This window comes from Pocillopora verrucosa, chromosome 6 (genome assembly GCF_036669915.1).
Source record: "Pocillopora verrucosa isolate sample1 chromosome 6, ASM3666991v2, whole genome shotgun sequence".
NCBI classification, from domain to species: domain Eukaryota; kingdom Metazoa; phylum Cnidaria; class Anthozoa; order Scleractinia; family Pocilloporidae; genus Pocillopora; species Pocillopora verrucosa.
Window position 1 is genome coordinate 4,774,071 of NC_089317.1, and position 17,735 is coordinate 4,791,805.

The following is a 17,735-nucleotide window of genomic DNA, read 5'->3' on the forward strand; positions in this document are numbered from 1 at the left end:
CTACCCTGGTTACATCCAATCAACACTTCCAGCCTTTCACCATAGGGCACCGTTTCAACATTCAGTTTCAAGTCAAGTGAATTTACCCTCTGCTGTGTGCTAGAGAGCTTAACCAACAATCACATCAAAGACGCTTCAAAAATCCCATGAAAGCCAAACTTACTGTTGCACTTGTTCAATGCATTTCGCGGCAACGACGCTGCCTTGTGACAGAAGCTCTTTAGAAGCGTAGTTCACAAACTGTCGTTTGAGAGCTTTATCTCCGGCACCAGCGTCCCAATATACCCTCTCAATTACATACACTACACCGTATAACACACCACACAAAGCCGTTAACCACCATCCTACAGTCTTCCAAATCTGCAATTGGAGAAACACGAATTGAAATGGACGCTTCGTATAGGCATACATACATCTAATGTTGCGTGGAAACTTAAATCACATTTTTGAGAGATACAACTATGTCTGTACAGCGGTCAAACGTATACGCATGTGCAAAAGTTGTAATGACTGGGTGGTGCGCTTTGAAATGTCAAATAGAAGTTGTCTGACACGAGTTACCACCAACCACACAAGCCAGTAGTTATGGTGTTACAGTAAAGCTCAAAACAGTTCGGTAAATCAACAGGATACCAATACTTTAAAAAGCTTAGTGTAGGAAAAGTCTCTCGCTTTCCTTTTCCCTGCTTCTGTTTCCTTTGGCAGATTCCTATAATCGTATCGATTCTCTTTCGCTCACTTTGCAAGACAGTGGTTGTTTCCTATGTTTTCATTTGAAATTTTACGCGGGAAATTGAAGCACGGCCGGAAAGAATTGATCCCCTCGTGCATGCCCGACGTTTGACCGCTATATTTTATGCCTCAGGTTCACTAAATCAATAAAAAATTTTAACCCTTACCAGTCCTCCAACTATGATTAACAGTATAGCAGTGAGTGTCGTTAGTGAAGCTAGCCATCGCACGACAGCTGGTGCGGTACGTACCAAGCTCTGCACATTTCGCTGAATCTTAAACAAAACCGAAGTTACCATGAGCCACTACAGTTCGAAAATAAATTATCGAGGGGTGGCATATCAATCCAACCTGTGGCGCAATGGATTGCACTTCACCTCACAAACGAAAAGTTTGAGGATCGATTCTAAGTGAAAGCAAGTTTTCCTTCTCTTTCTTCTTCTCTCTTTTCCTAACCTTCTTCAAAAGCATGTGTTTTCCTAGTTTCTTTGAGAACGCTATCGCTTATTTTAAAGTGATCAGCTACAGAACCAACGCCTTTTTCTTTCCTTTTCCTAACTTAAATGAAATGGAGTAAGCGTTTTAATCATTCTGGAGTACAGTTCATCTATGCTGTGTTTTTCGGCGGTCGAGCACTCAAACGGTCATCAAATATGGAAGGCTGGAGTGATGGAGCAGAAGAATTAATCGTAGATCAAAACAACAACTCAGAAATGGCTTTTAGCCATTTCCCTCGTTTGAAATCGAATTACATTAAACAGTTTCCTTTCGAAAGTTATTACAAAAATTTTAATGCTCTTCATGTGCAACTTCGACCTTAACTCTTCCCTGACTAGGCTAATTTTTTTCATCGTTTGTTATTTCAAAACTAACTCTCTTACTCTCCCTTCCACAGCGATGGCTTTTTCAGCATGTCGACGCTTCAAGAACTTCCTCAAAATCGCTTGCCAGCCAAGAGAGCAGTGAAACTCCACTTCTCCAGAAAAATCATTACAAAGACGGGTCACAGTCAGTTTGAAATTCGCTTGGAAATCAAGACTACAATAAACAAACATGATAAAGAAATTAGTAACAAGATCAAAGGGCTCTTGGAGCCAGCTCGTTCGATGTTATGGCTTAAGTTTTTATTGATTTCTTGGTCTTGTTGAATATAGATACAGTTGAATCATTTACACTAATGGGAAATATTCCTTGCCAGTTTCTTGATATCTTTTGCCTTGAACAAAGCGGCCATTGCATTTGGATTTTGAAAAAGCGGCCACAATCGCTCTTAATAGAATTTCAAGCCTGTATAAAGTCTGATTTTCACATATTAATATTTGTATAGTCATCAAACAGATGTGAGATAAAACCATAGAAAAGTAAACAAATGGCCAGTCACGAAAGTAACGCTTCGCCTTTCCCTATAAAAATTCGCCACTCTCTCATGTAAGCCAATAACACTAAAAGGCACATATGTAAAAATCAGTGTGTGTACACCCCTGAACGTTGGAAATATATCAAATCGAAGGAAGTTTTGGTCTCGGTCCACATTTTTGTCAACAAAATGAACATATATGAAAAGTACGGACCACGTGAGAGGCTGCCTATTGTTTCTTGAATATTGCGCGGGTTAAATATTCCATAGTGACATCTCGTTTACATCTACTTTTTAGTCGGGCGACCGACTTGAGGTTTACCCTCGGGTTTCTCCACAAAGCTCAGTCACGTGCAATGGGGAATACCGCAGACACGTAATAGATGCGCAACCTTTTTCCCACCATGTCGAACATGGCGGATTTGTCGAATATCTTAGCGAATGGTGTCATCTTTTCTACGCTCAAGCACATAGACCCACACACCGTTTGCGGTAGACCCACTCAAAAAGATGGCTTGTGTAATGAGCGTATATTTCGAAACGGGTCGTTCCGCGAACTCAAAATAGCAAAAGAATAAAATGATTTAGCGAAGGTCTCACTAGAATCTATAAAAGCGGGAGTCTTTAAAATGGGGAATCTTTAAAACGGAAAATCTCTAAAAGCGGGAATCTTTAAAACGGGGAATCTCTAAAAGCGGGAATCTTCAAAATGGGGAATCTTTGAAAGTGGGAATCTTTAAGTACGTAACAATTTTTTTGGCAGATGGCAGTGTCACTCGATTATCATTTCTTTTATCAGCCTGAAAAAATCCAAAATTCCAGCCACAAGAGGCACGCGCTGCGACTGTCCTCGATCGGACCCGAGCCGCGGGAGCTGGGCTCTAACAGTCCGGAGCCGAGACTCCAGACCTACCTTCCACGGCACCTCCGACGCCCAGTTCCGACCACGCTGACGCGCGCCCAAGAGAAGTGCGACGGCGGCGAGACGCGTGCCCGGGACCACAGTCCGTTCGGATCCGCAAACCCCGAGCCGCGCGCGGGCCGCCGGCTGAATCGTTTCCCTCTGACGGTTTCACGTACTTTTTAACTCTCTTTTCAAAGTTCTTTTCATCTTTCCCTCACGGTACTTGCTCGCTATCAGTCTCACGCCGGTATTTAGCTTTAGATGGAGTTTACCACTCATTTTGGGTTACATTCCCAAACAACCCGAATCTTCGAAAGCACATCGTGGGCGGCCGGCCCTGCCACAGACGGGGTTGTCACCCTCTGCGACGTGCTGTTCCAAGCAACTTAGGCAGGGCCCCTCCGCCTAGAAAGTGCTTCTCGCAACTACAACTCGCTGATGCAGGCATCGGAGATTTCAAATTTTCCCTCTCCGGAATCGAACCCTAATTCTCCGTCACCCGTTGCAACTATGGTAAGAGTTACTTTTTTGTAGGGTGGGTGGATTACTTGAAACATTGTGAGTGATGTCTACATTCTCACAAAAGGAGAGAAGAATATTAATGTGGGAAAGAACGAAAATGTCGAATTACCTCACTCACAGATATTTTGTGGTAGATTATGTGTGTTTTGCGAATAAATGTAACCAAAAATAAACGGTATGGGTGCCACGGATACCTGTTAGTACAAAATGCAGACAGCAGACAGCAGACTGCAGACCGGATACAAAATATAGACTGCAGACTGCAGAGTGGGTACAAAATGCAGACTAAGAGTCTGAAGAGTTTTTACGTCTGGTATATAATAACATGTCATCTTACAGCTTACCGAGCGTCACGCAATCGCTTTTCTGCGATCCGCCTTCACGATTATTTGCACTATTGTGAGATATTCCTGGCCCATTTCTTAATGAAAATCGATCGCAATATTATTTCAAGCCTTCAATATAGTCTTCTTACTTTGCGCACGAGTTGGTTGGTGTGATGTCTGTACAGATTTTACCAACGTATAAAAGTAGATGACGTGAATAACAGTGATGGTAGAGCAAACTTAAAACGGCAGAAATCGCCAAAAAAAATACAACGGATACACAGGGTATGAGTAAGTTTTATTGATTTTACGAGAAAAATGTTCATATTTCGAAATATGTATCGTTGTAAATCGACCGTGATCAGCATGTGAACACCTCATTGGATCACAGTTAGTTGTCATGGTGTTGAGGGCCCAATGACCTCTGGGTACTATTGCGCAATTTTTCCATTTTGTGGCGGAGGAAAAAAAAAACAAAAAAAACGGAGGCATTTTATGACTGGGCTACCACAGGTATCCCAGTAAAAAACACTTTAAGTGCCGCTCTCTCGACTTCCCGTCGGAAAAAAGTTTTCTTTTATTTTTTACTCATGGAAAGGGTTTAGAACACATGTTTCAAAAATAGTTTAGTTGGTCTCCAATTCTCTTTTTTTGCGTCGCCACAAGTCAAAAATGATTTTTGGCCAGACCACCCCTGTGGATAGCGATCGAAAGTGTAAATTTCAAAGATTTTGTCCAGCGCGCAGCGACTACAACAATGTAGCTCACGGAATTCTATCTATCTAAAAGTTACAAGATCTATTCAGTTAGTTCACAGACAAAATATGAAAACTTCAGCTGAAACATTTTTCATACAAGCGTGATCAGAGGAGACCCTTCTCTTCGACCTTAATTTGCATATAAAAAATTCACTACTATGTACGAAAGAATTCTCAAAATGCAGGCGTTAATCGGACTGAAAAAGCTTATCAGTGCATAGTTTATACACCAATGAGGTCACGGATTGCCTCAAACCCGCGGGTATATCTGTAGCTTCCTTCCACCAACATCTTAAAAACAACGCAAATCCATGTGTTTGCTTAATCGCGCTCGTGTCAAAGATCATTTGCATGATTCTGAAAATTGACCGAGATCTCCTTTTGACCAATCAAACTTCGTTCGTTTATCTTCTACGTTGAGGATTTTAGGTTTTCATAGCAACTGAATGGAGGATAGATGCCGAGTTGTCCTGAAACGTTGCGTAAACGTGATCGGTCGTAACGCTTGCGCGCTTGCGTGACTTACAAAGTAAAACTGAGTGAAAACATCATCCTTCATGTTCTAGTAAAAATGGATGATACTTTCCGTTCCAGTGCGTACTTAAGTATGTTTTCAATTCAAAACATGCGTATCGTTAATACGAACTGGCATTCCGTCGGATGTTACTTTTGACCAAGGGAAAATGGGCAAGAATTTAGTTTAATGTCTGGAGAAAGGTCGTTTCTCAACCTTTTCCGCGATAGCCGAACACCGCTGGATTCAGTAAGAGAAAAATTTGTGACACGTATTTATTTTGTCATTGCTCAATGCCCGAGTGTTGGGACGACATGGTGCAGTGCGAGTTGTGCGAGGAATGGTTGCACATGAGCTGCGAGGGATTTAAGACTGCCCCGGAGGACGAGTGGCTCTGTATTGTCTGCAGATCGCCAGACTCTAGACGTCTTCGTAATTGTTAAGGTGTTATTTCGGATCCCTCAACAGTTAATAATCGTTAAAATTAGAAAATAAGATTGAGTTCGATGTAATATTCTCCGCTTTTGTTAAGACGTAGACATTAATGTTGATCTGCATCTGAAAATAAGCTGAGAGTTCTTTTAGTTCAGAATAGAAACATTTTCACTTATCATAGGCTTTACGAACGACTTGTAGTAGTTTCTTCGTTCTTGTTCAGAAACTGTTTAATGCTATTATTATATACTCAACAAAATATCGCGTTTCTGATTGGTCAATGATGAATGCATTAATAGGTTATAGAGTGCAATAGAGGTTATAGAGTGCAATACGAAGAAGTTGCCATGGAAACACCGATGGAGTAATTTTGTCGAGAATATAATAAATAAAAAATCGTATGAACCTGCTCGTGCATTTCGTGATTTATGGCCACTCGTGATGTTTTGAAAGTTCTCAAATTGCACTCGCCTACGGCTCGTGCAATTTTGAGAACTTTCAAAACATCACTCGTGCCCATAAATCACGAAATGCACTCGCGTTCATACGATTTCCTATACTTATTTTAGAAAATCAGACTGAGTTATTTTTGTGACAGGACGCAATGGTCTCCACTATTTTTATGACGTTTCGTATCAATGTTGATTCGCATCAGAAGAAGCAAAGATTTATTGTAACAATTTCAAAAGTTCAAATGCAGTAGTTTGCATATACAGTCCTGCATATACTGTACGACTCGCTATAATATAATAAATGCGGTAGAATTGGAACGAAATGGCTGGGTTTTTTTTTTACCTTTATTGATGTTGTGTTGTGATTGAAAAGAACATCGACATAAAGCTTGAAAATAGACTTAGTTACCAAATATGATACAAAGGATGCTTAAAAGGAAAGTCTGGTTGGGGGGTCCAAATCTGCGAAGGGGGGTCCATATCCGCTGGCGGATTTGGACCGGGGGTCCAAATCCGCGGGGGGTCCAAATCCGCTGTGACATCGGGACGACGTATCGAGCTATCCAGCGAAATCCTCGAGTACAAGTTAATTTTGTTTCGTTCCGGTCATTTTGACCACGATATGGAAAAAATATAACATTTATCGGTATGTTCTAAACATCCGAACACACACAAGAAACATTGGAAATGCGGTGAAAGTACTCGTTAACAGTCACAGCAAAAGGGAAAATGTGAGGCAGTAAAAGAAAGCCAGACTGACCGGAGATTTTTTCGAAGTTTTCGGAATTAAAGTTGTAGTCGGATCACATGGGTAATATATTTGTAATTTCTCGAGAGTGAAGGCTATTATTTGACTAAAAATTGATTCGTAAGTGCCTATCTGGGCTATCTGCACTAGCAGACAAATACAGAATTCTCTTGACAAAATCAAATGACAAATTGTGTTATGACGAATTTTTGTCTCAATTTTTGCATCCGCTTAAAATTTAAAAAATCCACGAGTTTCGCGACAAAAGAAAATTAATTCCAGGCAAATTTTAGTGAGTTCAATAACAAGCTGGTGACAGCTTTTACGGCAAATGGCTTAGAAAACTCAGTCTCCTTTCACTGCCCCACATTCTTCATTTTGCTCTGGATGCTAAAAAATAATTTACTACATTTCCAGTGTTCTCTCAGGTGTTCTGATGTTTAGAACATACCAATTACTGTTTTATTTTTTCCAAATCAGGGCTGAAATACCCAAAGCCACTCCAATCTTTGCTTTCCATGAATCAAGGAAACATTTTAAAAAGATCAAATTCTCATTAAAATGTAAACTGTCGATTCTAATTCGTTATATTAACTAATTTTGCTTCCAACTTGTAGAACCCGCGAAACAGGTCGTATGACAAAGAGAAAAGTTTGCACAACACGTCACGCAATACATCAGGCTGGTTTTGTCCAATTGATTTTGATGGTCGCAGGGAAATGTCGAGTTTGTCGCTCAAAACCATTGTGGTTCAAAAGAGCGTAACATCATTAATAACGGAAACAAATTTGCAGAAAGGAGGGATAGTTCATCGGGTTCCGTGTACTAAATCTCGGGAGAAACTGCAAGAATTGCTTCAGAGTGTTTTGAAAATGGAAACACTGTAACCCATTTTAACTTGTTTTTGTGTCCCTTTAAGCAACGCGACATGTCTATTATGATCAGGGTGCCAAATTTTATTCTTTAATTTTGATCTCCTCCTCACTGTGCGTAGTTCATGACCTGATATTTCAACGTAATTTATCGAGAAGACGCCTTCCGATCGCCTTTGTCTAATTTGTAAGTCACGGCCGATCACATTTACGCAACGTTTGAGGACAACTCGGTATCTATTCTACATTCAGTTGCTATGAAAACCTAAAATCCTCAACGTAGAAGATAAACGAACGAAGTTTGATTGGTCGCAAAAAATCGCACTGTAACTCGCACTTTACCATGTCGTCCCAACACTCGGGCATTGAGCAATGACAAAATAAATACGTGTCACAAATTTTTCTCTTACTGAATCCAGCGGTGTTCGGCTATCGCGGAAAAGGTTGAGAAACGACCTTTCTCCAGACATTAAACTAAATTCTTGCCCATTTTTCCTTGGTCAAAAGAAACATCCGACGGAATGCCAGTTCGTATTAACGATACGCATGTTTTGAATTGAAAACATACTTAAGTACGCACTGGAACGGAAAGTATCATCCATTTTTACTAGAACATGAAGGATGATGTTTTCACTCAGTTTTACTTTGTAAGTCACGCAAGCGCGCAAGCGTTACGACCGATCACGTTTACGCAACGTTTCAGGACAACTCGGCATCTATCCTCCATTCAGTTGCTATGAAAACCTAAAATCCTCAACGTAGAAGATAAACGAACGAAGTTTGATTGGTCAAAAGGAGATCTCGGTCAATTTTCAGAATCATGCAAATGATCTTTGACACGAGCGCGATTAAGCAAACACATGGATTTGCGTTGTTTTTAAGATGTTGGTGGAAGGAAGCTACAGATATACCCGCGGGTTTGAGGCAATCCGTGACCTCATTGGTGTATAAACTATGCACTGATAAGCTTTTTCAGTCCGATTAACGCCTGCATTTTGAGAATTCTTTCGTACATAGTAGTGAATTTTTTATATGCAAATTAAGGTCGAAGAGAAGGGTCTCCTCTGATCACGCTTGTATGAAAAATGTTTCAGCTGAAGTTTTCATATTTTGTCTGTGAACTAACTGAATAGATCTTGTAACTTTTAGATAGATAGAATTCCGTGAGCTACATTGTTGTAGTCGCTGCGCGCTGGACAAAATCTTTGAAATTTACACTTTCGATCGCTATCCACAGGGGTGGTCTGGCCAAAAATCATTTTTGACTTGTGGCGACGCAAAAAAAGAGAATTGGAGACCAACTAAACTATTTTTGAAACATGTGTTCTAAACCCTTTCCATGGGTAAAAAATAAAAGAAAACTTTTTTCCGACGGGAAGTCGAGAGGACCGCTCTTAGCGAGAACGGCACTTAAATTCTCAGTCTGCATTTTGTACCCACTCGGCAGTCTGCAGTTATCCTAAGCCAGTAGTCCTGATGTCTTATTATACCGAGTCAGTAGATATTAACCCTTAACCTGCATCTAATTTCTCCTTACAATATCACCCCGAAGTCACACAATCAAGTCACGAGGAAAAAGAAGATGAACGTCAAGTGACTCTTGACTTGACTCTGAAGATGACTTCCGCTCAGGTTGTCGAAACGTCAGTCACTACTACCGACAATAGTCCTTCTCAGGACTACACTCACCAGGACGATCCAACTACACTATTGCATGTTAACCCCTGGTTCAAACCATGTACTATAGTACAGAGAATATACATACTGATGTTAGAGTTTGATAAGCGAAGGAACACAATACTCACGCTGGAGTGACGAGCTCAAGAGATAACTCTGGTGTTTTAGGCGAAAGAATCCTACGAAAGCGGTCTGGGAAAAAAGAAAAATATATTCATATACACTTAAGGGACCAGTCATTAGTTATCATCTGAGGGGATGTGGGTGGGGGTCGGAGGCTGTCGGTCTTGTCACGATAAAAATTTACTAGTTCCCCCCAATAAGGCCCTGTAATATTCTTATGATTTCCTTCCCCCCCCCTCGTTGGTACTAAATTGGTGTTGGTGTCAATTATCTACAGTCCCACTTTATACTCTGTCGGTGACGACTTACTCATGAGTGACTTCATGATTTACCATTAGTTATTACTCTACCTCAGTTATTTTGCGACCCTAGTGCATATCGTCCGTATCAAGCATTTCAGTACGAAAGGAGAACTTTTTATCATCCTGACCGCACGAAATGTGGCGGGACGAGAGTAAGAGGGTCGCAGGACGGGGGTGGGGTGGGGAGAGGATGGAGGCTAGTATGAGAATCCTAACTTTTGAAAAATCTGTTTGACCACGAATGGCACTTCTGGTTGATGATGCGTGATGACATTGATAGACAGGTTTGACAAGTAACTATCAAAATCCTCGTGCAAAACAATGCAAGCGTGACTTACGATCAGAAAGATCAAAGTAGCGGAAGGTGTGGAAGGTTTTAAGTCAGACCGGTTCTGTAAGCTGACGTAAACTGTTTTTCAAAGTTACTTCTCCAAATAATTCCAACAATTCACTGTAAACGCATTCGAGAATTTTTAGGCTTACGTACACATGCATATTCACATATCATTCAGGTAGTATGGAGTAGGTCCTAAATACTGACCTGCCATTTGTTTATGTGCCTGACAAATCATAAGAAAATTTGAAGAAGAAGCCATCATATTCCTTCCTAAGTCACTCTCAAGGTGATTGCACAGATGCTATTGACATAATCAGAGATAGGTGTTAAATTTCAAATTCTCCTTCCATTGCAGCTGTTGCTCGGCAGCAAAACTGTCTACACAAGTAATTTTCACCTCTTTATAAGTCCCAAGGTACGAAAGATAATTTGGGAATGGATGAATAAACTTATTCACCAGCGAGCCCAGTCGACTAATCTCTTCTGTTGTAGCCTCAGCTATCTAAAGAAAGGAAAACATTTTGTTTAGATTTTGTTTGTTGAAATCAGTTGACTAGAAAGGCAAAATTTGTCTTTTGTTGCAATACTTGGGGTTTCTAAAATTTTCAAAACGACTTAGAATAAATCCTGGAAATTGAAGGTGGAATCCTTTGGCAACTATTCTGGCCGGTCTTATGAACAGATCAGGTGCTGACAGAATCTCATGGCTTTGAAATTTGACAAAATTTGTCTTTTGATTTTTTAGGGACAATTCTAGTTTTGCCCGCTTGTGCAGAAAGGCCCTAAAAGTAAAAATGGATACAAACAAGGGATCGGGAAAACATGAAGAAATGCTGTCAGGGTGGGGGACGGGTAGCATGGGATTGACTGACTTCCCATCTCGGGGGAGTAGCAATACTCTGGGTGTGGAAATTGGGAAAAGCTCTGGCAGTTTAGTTCTGTAAGATTATGTCCCAATTTGTGTTCATCCTTACCACTATGCATCATCATACTTATTACAAATTAGGTACATATCTGTGTGTACTCAGGCACTAGAGCAGTAAATTTAAGGAAAACTCTTGATAAAATTTTACCACTCACTTCAAAGTAAATTTGATATGCATATCAAAGGCACCTAACAAGTATTTAAGAAGCATCTCAAATAAAGTCATCCATTTGATTATGTACTTTCCAATCTGTTCTGGAACCTTACATTGTGAAAAACTAAAAATTACTACGATTCAAGACTGAATAAACCACAAGTTTTAAACTTAAGCCTCCTAAAGAGCATTTGAGTAGTTATTTTATTACCTGATCCGCAACTTTAGAAGTGATTTCATTGATCAGGCATTTCACCTCACATTTACATAATTCAAGCTGTTCCTTCACATACTTCAGACTATTCTCTACCTCCTTCTTAGCTTTCTCCAGTGGAGATCTGAGCAGAAAAGACCATATGAACTTAGCAAAACCAACAATTAGGTAACTAAAATCACCATCAAGCAAAAGGAAAAATTATCTGTCTCTTTCTCACCTTTTCTGAAATGCAGAACCCTCTACTTCTTTCATACGATCCTTTAACATGTTTGCAATTTCCAATCCACTGTCCACAAGAGGTTTAAACTTGGTTTCTATGGGTGACTGAGAAATACACTCCTATAAAACCAAGCATGAAAAATTTATGTTGTGAAGTGAGAGTAATTAATTGACACAAACTCTAGACAAGCAAATGTGTTAACTTTAAATTAAAACAGTACATGTTCATATACATCATGACTCTGAGGTAGCAATCTTTGATTAGTTCTTACTAATGATCTAACACACAACAGACCCAGGGGTTTCAATAGCCTTCTCCATGAGCGGCTGCCAATGGTGTTTAAGGTGGCAGTTCCCAAGTAAAGGAGTCAAAAGGCCCCTTTCCATGCTAAATGGATGGCAGTCAAAGGTCTTAAAGGCAGCAGTAAACCACCCGGAGTGTAACTAGCTTTAATGGAAAACCCCCTGCATAGCTATGTGTGAAGTTACCATTAGCAATTTTGCACTCCCTGAATAACAATGCCATTAAATTCCACACTGCAATCATTGGAATATTTTTGCCCCTTTTTGGTTCATGGGTAATCTGCCAACAGACAACTGGCTATCTGAAAAATACCTCAAATTTGCGCTCAAAGTTCTTAAACTGCATCTGTCGAGCAAGAAATCCTTCATCGTCAATGGCAACAGCTGAAAAACATCATGGTAATGCTAGTTACTTGATTTAATACAAAAATCTTACTTAACCATTTGTGTTTGTGCTTTTTCAAGAGAATGTACATTTTAATCAGCCACATACCTCCTTGAGGCATTCCTTGGTGTTCCTGCATTCTGCTCATTAAGGTCTGAGTAAAACAGAAACAGGAAAAGAAAGTGGGAAAATAAATAAAGCAACTGAGAGGTTTGTCCTGTATCAAATGTCTCTTTGCATAGCAGTAACAAAACTTGAAGACTTGTTCCGAGTTATTTGCAATTGATCCTTATAAACCCTGATATAAAATATCCAGCAGCTTACCTCTTTAGCTGAGACAAAAAACACTCTGTCTTTAGCCAGTTCTTTGTCTACACACTTTAGCTCATCAACAAGGAAATTAGTACTCCTACTGAGATGTTGATTTTTCACCTTAAGGAAACAGGTAAAAAAAATTTTAAAAATCACACTTTATTACCATCATCTAAATAGTGGGGGAGGGGGGGAGGGGTTGTTGTTGTCTGGAGGGGGGAGAGGGAAATGGGATAAATGGTTTGTTATCCCACCCATCATTATACATTAATTCTTCTCCTCTATCTAAGCACCCCCACCCCCTACCCCCCTACTATGAATCTATCAGTACTTTTTTTTCAAGCAACAATTTCCTATGAAGAGAGCATCAGAGATGAAAAACAACTCAAAGTTGTATTTTGTTTTCACTTTTGATATCTTTCGATTTCAAATTTAAATGGGTATCAAGGTCAAATAAGTGCTCACTTACCAGCTCCATCTTATCAGGTTCTGATGCACATACGTCCCATTTGTTATATAGAATGAAGATGTATGGTCTTGAAAGATGCTGATTCCTTTTGTCAAAAAAGTTTTTCTCCTGCAAATGACAAGGGTACAAAATGAGAAACTACCCCACAAGTATGGGAAGGTTTAATATGTGAATGCTACCACACTGATTGGATGAATTTCTCCTGTAATAAGTCACATTTTAAAGCAACTGAAATTTAAAAAAATTTCAATCAAATTTAAAGTTTGTATGTGATGTATCTTAAATTTACACATAGTACATGAATGGTCATGAACATACCGCAAACGCAAGTGTTGACTCAGCATTAGCAACCAGGACAAACACATCAGCATCCAAGCAGTACTCATCTATCCACATATCAAGATAAGGGCTCACATCTATACCAGGACTAAAATAACAATTGTCTGTGACTATTTATATAGCATTTTTAGGCTTCTTCTTGGTGTAGAAGACACAGAACATGTCACAATAGAGCAATACCTCATGAACCTATTGTTTTCATTGTTTTCTTGTTCTTTTGTCTCTTTGTTCTTCTTTAACCTTCACACTCTAACATTAGTATGCATATTCTCTGTACTGATCCCTATACATTCCCTTAGGAGTAGACAAAGACAATTTGCCTGACAGTCAAGAGCGTCCATAGCTGGTGATCATTTCTTTTATTCTTGAGATCTTAATGTGTTATTCAGAGGTGAAATTGTAAGGAGAATTTTAATTCTTGGGGCTCAAAAGTTTAATTATACAGTGCCTTTCATCACATTTATTTTGCTTACCTATCCACCAAAACAACATCCTCTGATAAAATATTACAACTGAGGTTAAAAAAAAATACATTTTTACAAAAATGGAACCATCAAAAGTGATAATAATGTACAGGTAAAACTCTCTTGTAATGATACAAACCCCCTAATCTAATGTGAAAGCATTATCTAGAACACGTGAACTGTGTTTGGAAAGTTTTTGTATCTTTTAAAGACACAAGAGGCAGCCTATCCAAGAGCTTTTCAACACTACAAGTATATTTCCTTTGTTTACAAGACACTCATTGAAAAACCAATGACACAGCTTTTTACTTTACTGTATGTATATTAAACAATTACTGAAGGAAGTTGAGCATGATAACTTGAATTATAAATACTGGGTTCTAAGTCATCTGCCAAAACCAAAGGGTGAGACAGACTACAAAGACACCATGCTTAATAATTCATGATATCATGTAAAAACTGAATTTAGTAATTGTTTTAATTACACATCTGTTAAAAACAATCTGGAAAAGAAGACACCTCTCTCTAGGTTTGCAAAAGTTTGAGAACACTTCATGGAGTAAGGGCTTGGAAACTAGGCAGACTTTGAACTCCAAATGACAAATGCAATGTCTGCTGCAGATATTGGGTTACCTTGTCAACTTCCTCTGCTTTTGTATATTGATTGAATGCTCTTGACCAATCAGATATTTTATAATAAGTCTAACACATAATAACAGAATTAATTTGAAGCCAAAAAATGTTGACAAACTTAATCTCTTTGGAAAAAAACCTGGACAAGAACAATTCATCTACAACAAAGGGCACTAAATTCTACTTTTACTAACATTGTGCCCATTGAAAAGTGTTGCCTGGGAAAAATTGGGTACCCATGATGCTTTGCAGACTCAATGACCTGGGAATGAGGTTGCAAAAGAACCTCATAAATCTGCTGCATTTCAGTCTTAACACAAATTGAAACCCAACATTTAAAAGGTAATTTAATTTTACATCTGACCGATTTTTAAACAATATAGACCAATCAAGATAATGCTAATAATTATATGTCTTCTTCGATGAATAGCACTATGTTTCGTTTGTCTGAGCAAGAAACAATACTTGTGAACATGGCATACACGGGGGATTACAAGATTGGCAGTCAAATTGACAGGCCTGCATGAAGTTACCCATGCTCTCTTTCTCTTTTCTAGCTTATTTGCATTTTCCCGTACAATGTTTTTCAATGGGCGCAATTCCATAATGGAGTACATGTGAATGATATAATGATTACAAAACAAAATCAAACCTAGACTTTGGCCAACGCACTTCAACACGACTGCCAGGATCAAGCTTTCCTTTATACAAGGTACAGGTAAGTTCATCTAATGGCTGTTTCCATAACAAGCAGAAAAATAGGTAATTATCATGATGATTATTAACAACTCATTAACCCTTTGACACCCAAGATCTGATTATTAATTCTCTCTCTGGTTGCTGCAAATTTCATTGTAAATTGGTTACTAGAATTTGGTGTTCAATCAAGATAATATCTTAAACCTAATAAAGTTGAGTAATCTCACCACCTGTTTGCTGGATAATGTATGGATACCATAGGGAGAAGTTACATGTTAATCACTTCTAGGGTTAAAGGGTTAACTTACATTGCACATATATTAATTGGAGTATTATTTAATTTATTTCATAAGTATTTTTCGGCTTTAAGATAATTTAGGTACCAGTGATATTTTCCAAATTAAATTTCAAACCGAAAGTAATTGCTAAAACCATATAAACAATATATTTTACAATCTCAAAGAAACATCAAAAACAAGAAGTGTGGAAATTTATCCATTGCATGCTAAATGATATCATGTCAACAAAAACAATAGAGGAACTTTGTGTGAGTTGACAATTTTCTTTTGTTTTTGGGTGTAGGTTAGCTATTGCAAAAATTGACCAGTGCGGGTAATCTGCTGCTGGGGTAAATGGATGGAAATTATCGTACATATAATTATTACAAATAAGAAAGTTATAATGCTTGTTAAAAAGACATACCATATTCTTTTTGCCATCACCGTCTGGAACCAAGATATCTGGCTCTGGTGAATCTGAACAATGTACACTGAGAAAACAGTTTGTAGTACAGCCCATTCCCATTGGTAAGAGGTCACTTTGTAATATGGCGTTTAATGTGGTGCTCTTTCCATTGCTGGTTTGCCCAATGAATGCCACCTTAATCTGATCCCTTGATAGTACCTCTAAAATTCTTGAGACCCGAGTCACATAGTCTTCCACCTGTGTGAGAGAAATGCAATAATCAGTTCTGACTTAATAAGAATTAATTGCATTAAAAAATTGATAGTGAAAGTGCAGGTACATAGAGTGTGCACAGAGCGAGATGGACCATGAATAAATGCAAAAATTGGTGTCTTGACAATATGTCTTGTGTAAACTGGGAGAAATGATCAGGGAAACAAAAAACACTGGCATGAATCTACAGAACATACCAAATTACAGATAAACAGGTAAAGAACACAACTACATGATGTAATATTACTGTAAAATATATCTGAATGCACAATCCATGAAAATTATGAATTATCCAGAGTTAATTAAAGAAAGTATTTGATCAAGGTATAAATCAAGTAGCTTTGAAGTAATATCAAAATACATAAAAAACATTAAAAAAACGACTACAATCAAGGTTGTATGATCTGCACCAGTTTAACAATATTTAATTTACCAATTCTCATCAACATCATGGAGCTTGAAAGCGACATAAAATCTTACCTCGCTTGAGACGTTCTCGAATTCTTGTTCATTTTCGCCCAAAGCTACTATTGTTTCCTTTACTGAGACTTGGAATTCAAGGATTTCAGTTTTGAAGGTGCTAAATATATTGCTCATCTTCTTCGCGTTTACGTCACTAGGCAGAGGGAATCCTTCATGCATTCTGTTAATTCCGCCATTTTGAAAAGATTTGGCTAGCTCAAACTGAGACAGTGAACTCGTCATATTCACCAGAATGTGGACTGTGCTGACCACCATGAGAGTTTGAACGTAACAGAGAAGTTTAGGATGATAGTTTCCACGTCAGGAGCTACGAACGTGGAAAGGTTAAAAAGAGGGTGTGATTTTTAACTAAGCCGACATCACGGTGGACGAGCGGGGACCCAAATACGAGTGGTCAGCGTTGAAACAACTTTCATACTTCATATATATACAGATCATTTGTAGTATCAGGAAACAATCGTGTTGTAAAGCCGAAGTGTAAACAGTTTACTTCGCTAAATAAAATGTTAAGCAATTCAAAAGTGTTGATTGTACATACATCTTTTACTGCTTTAATAAACAATGAAGGCATCGGTGGCATCCGAAAGGTACCAAGAAGAATTAAATGTACGTTTTGTAGTTGCAGAAAACAATCGTGTTGTAAAGCCGAAATGTTACCAAGTTACACTTCGCTACTTAAAAAGTTAAGCAATTTTTCTCAAGCTTTAACTGGAACAATACTTTTAATGCTCTATTAACCAACGGAGGCATCGGGAAAGGCATTGGTGACACCGGGAAAGGCATCAAGAAGAATGATATTCACGTTATGTAACTTGTTGTGTGACGAAAAAAACGTATCTTGACTTGTTCAAAGCATTAATCACAGTTGGCTTCCTTTTCACTTGAATTTTGTATCCACAGCCTAAGATGAGAAATTTAAAATTTCTATCAGCTGAAGTTCTTTTACTGCATATTATATCTATTCAATCGCCCCCAATTCACGTGGAAAAAAGGCAAGTAGGAAAACACTGAGCTTCGAGAAACAGCCATGTTAAGGCTAATGTATTTACCATTCCTTAAATATTTACAATCAAGACCACTCGCTTAGGAGACCTTTTCTCAAAAGATCCACACGCGC

At 38.7% G+C, this 17,735-nt stretch overlaps 1 protein-coding gene across 1 annotated transcript in view; it reads right to left on the minus strand.

Moving 5' to 3' along the window:
- The window catches only part of LOC131792291 (mitofusin-2-like), a 19,354-nt gene extending 2,379 nt beyond the window's left edge, over positions 1–16,975 (minus strand). Inside the window, exons 1-17 of the mRNA XM_059109671.2 lie at positions 16,616–16,975; positions 15,881–16,120; positions 15,132–15,214; positions 13,856–13,894; positions 13,362–13,470; positions 13,044–13,151; positions 12,587–12,694; positions 12,371–12,416; positions 12,191–12,261; positions 11,573–11,694; positions 11,350–11,476; positions 10,457–10,561; positions 10,264–10,360; positions 9,426–9,489; positions 1,614–1,770; positions 900–1,007; positions 164–360 (exon numbers count right to left, since the gene is read on the minus strand). Coding sequence (XP_058965654.2) covers positions 164–360; positions 900–1,007; positions 1,614–1,770; positions 9,426–9,489; positions 10,264–10,360; positions 10,457–10,561; positions 11,350–11,476; positions 11,573–11,694; positions 12,191–12,261; positions 12,371–12,416; positions 12,587–12,694; positions 13,044–13,151; positions 13,362–13,470; positions 13,856–13,894; positions 15,132–15,214; positions 15,881–16,120; positions 16,616–16,873 — 2,039 coding nt within the window. The 5' untranslated portion in view covers positions 16,874–16,975. The remainder of the gene's footprint in view (positions 1–163; positions 361–899; positions 1,008–1,613; positions 1,771–9,425; positions 9,490–10,263; positions 10,361–10,456; positions 10,562–11,349; positions 11,477–11,572; positions 11,695–12,190; positions 12,262–12,370; positions 12,417–12,586; positions 12,695–13,043; positions 13,152–13,361; positions 13,471–13,855; positions 13,895–15,131; positions 15,215–15,880; positions 16,121–16,615) is intronic.
- Between the last annotated feature and the right edge of the window lie 760 nt (positions 16,976–17,735).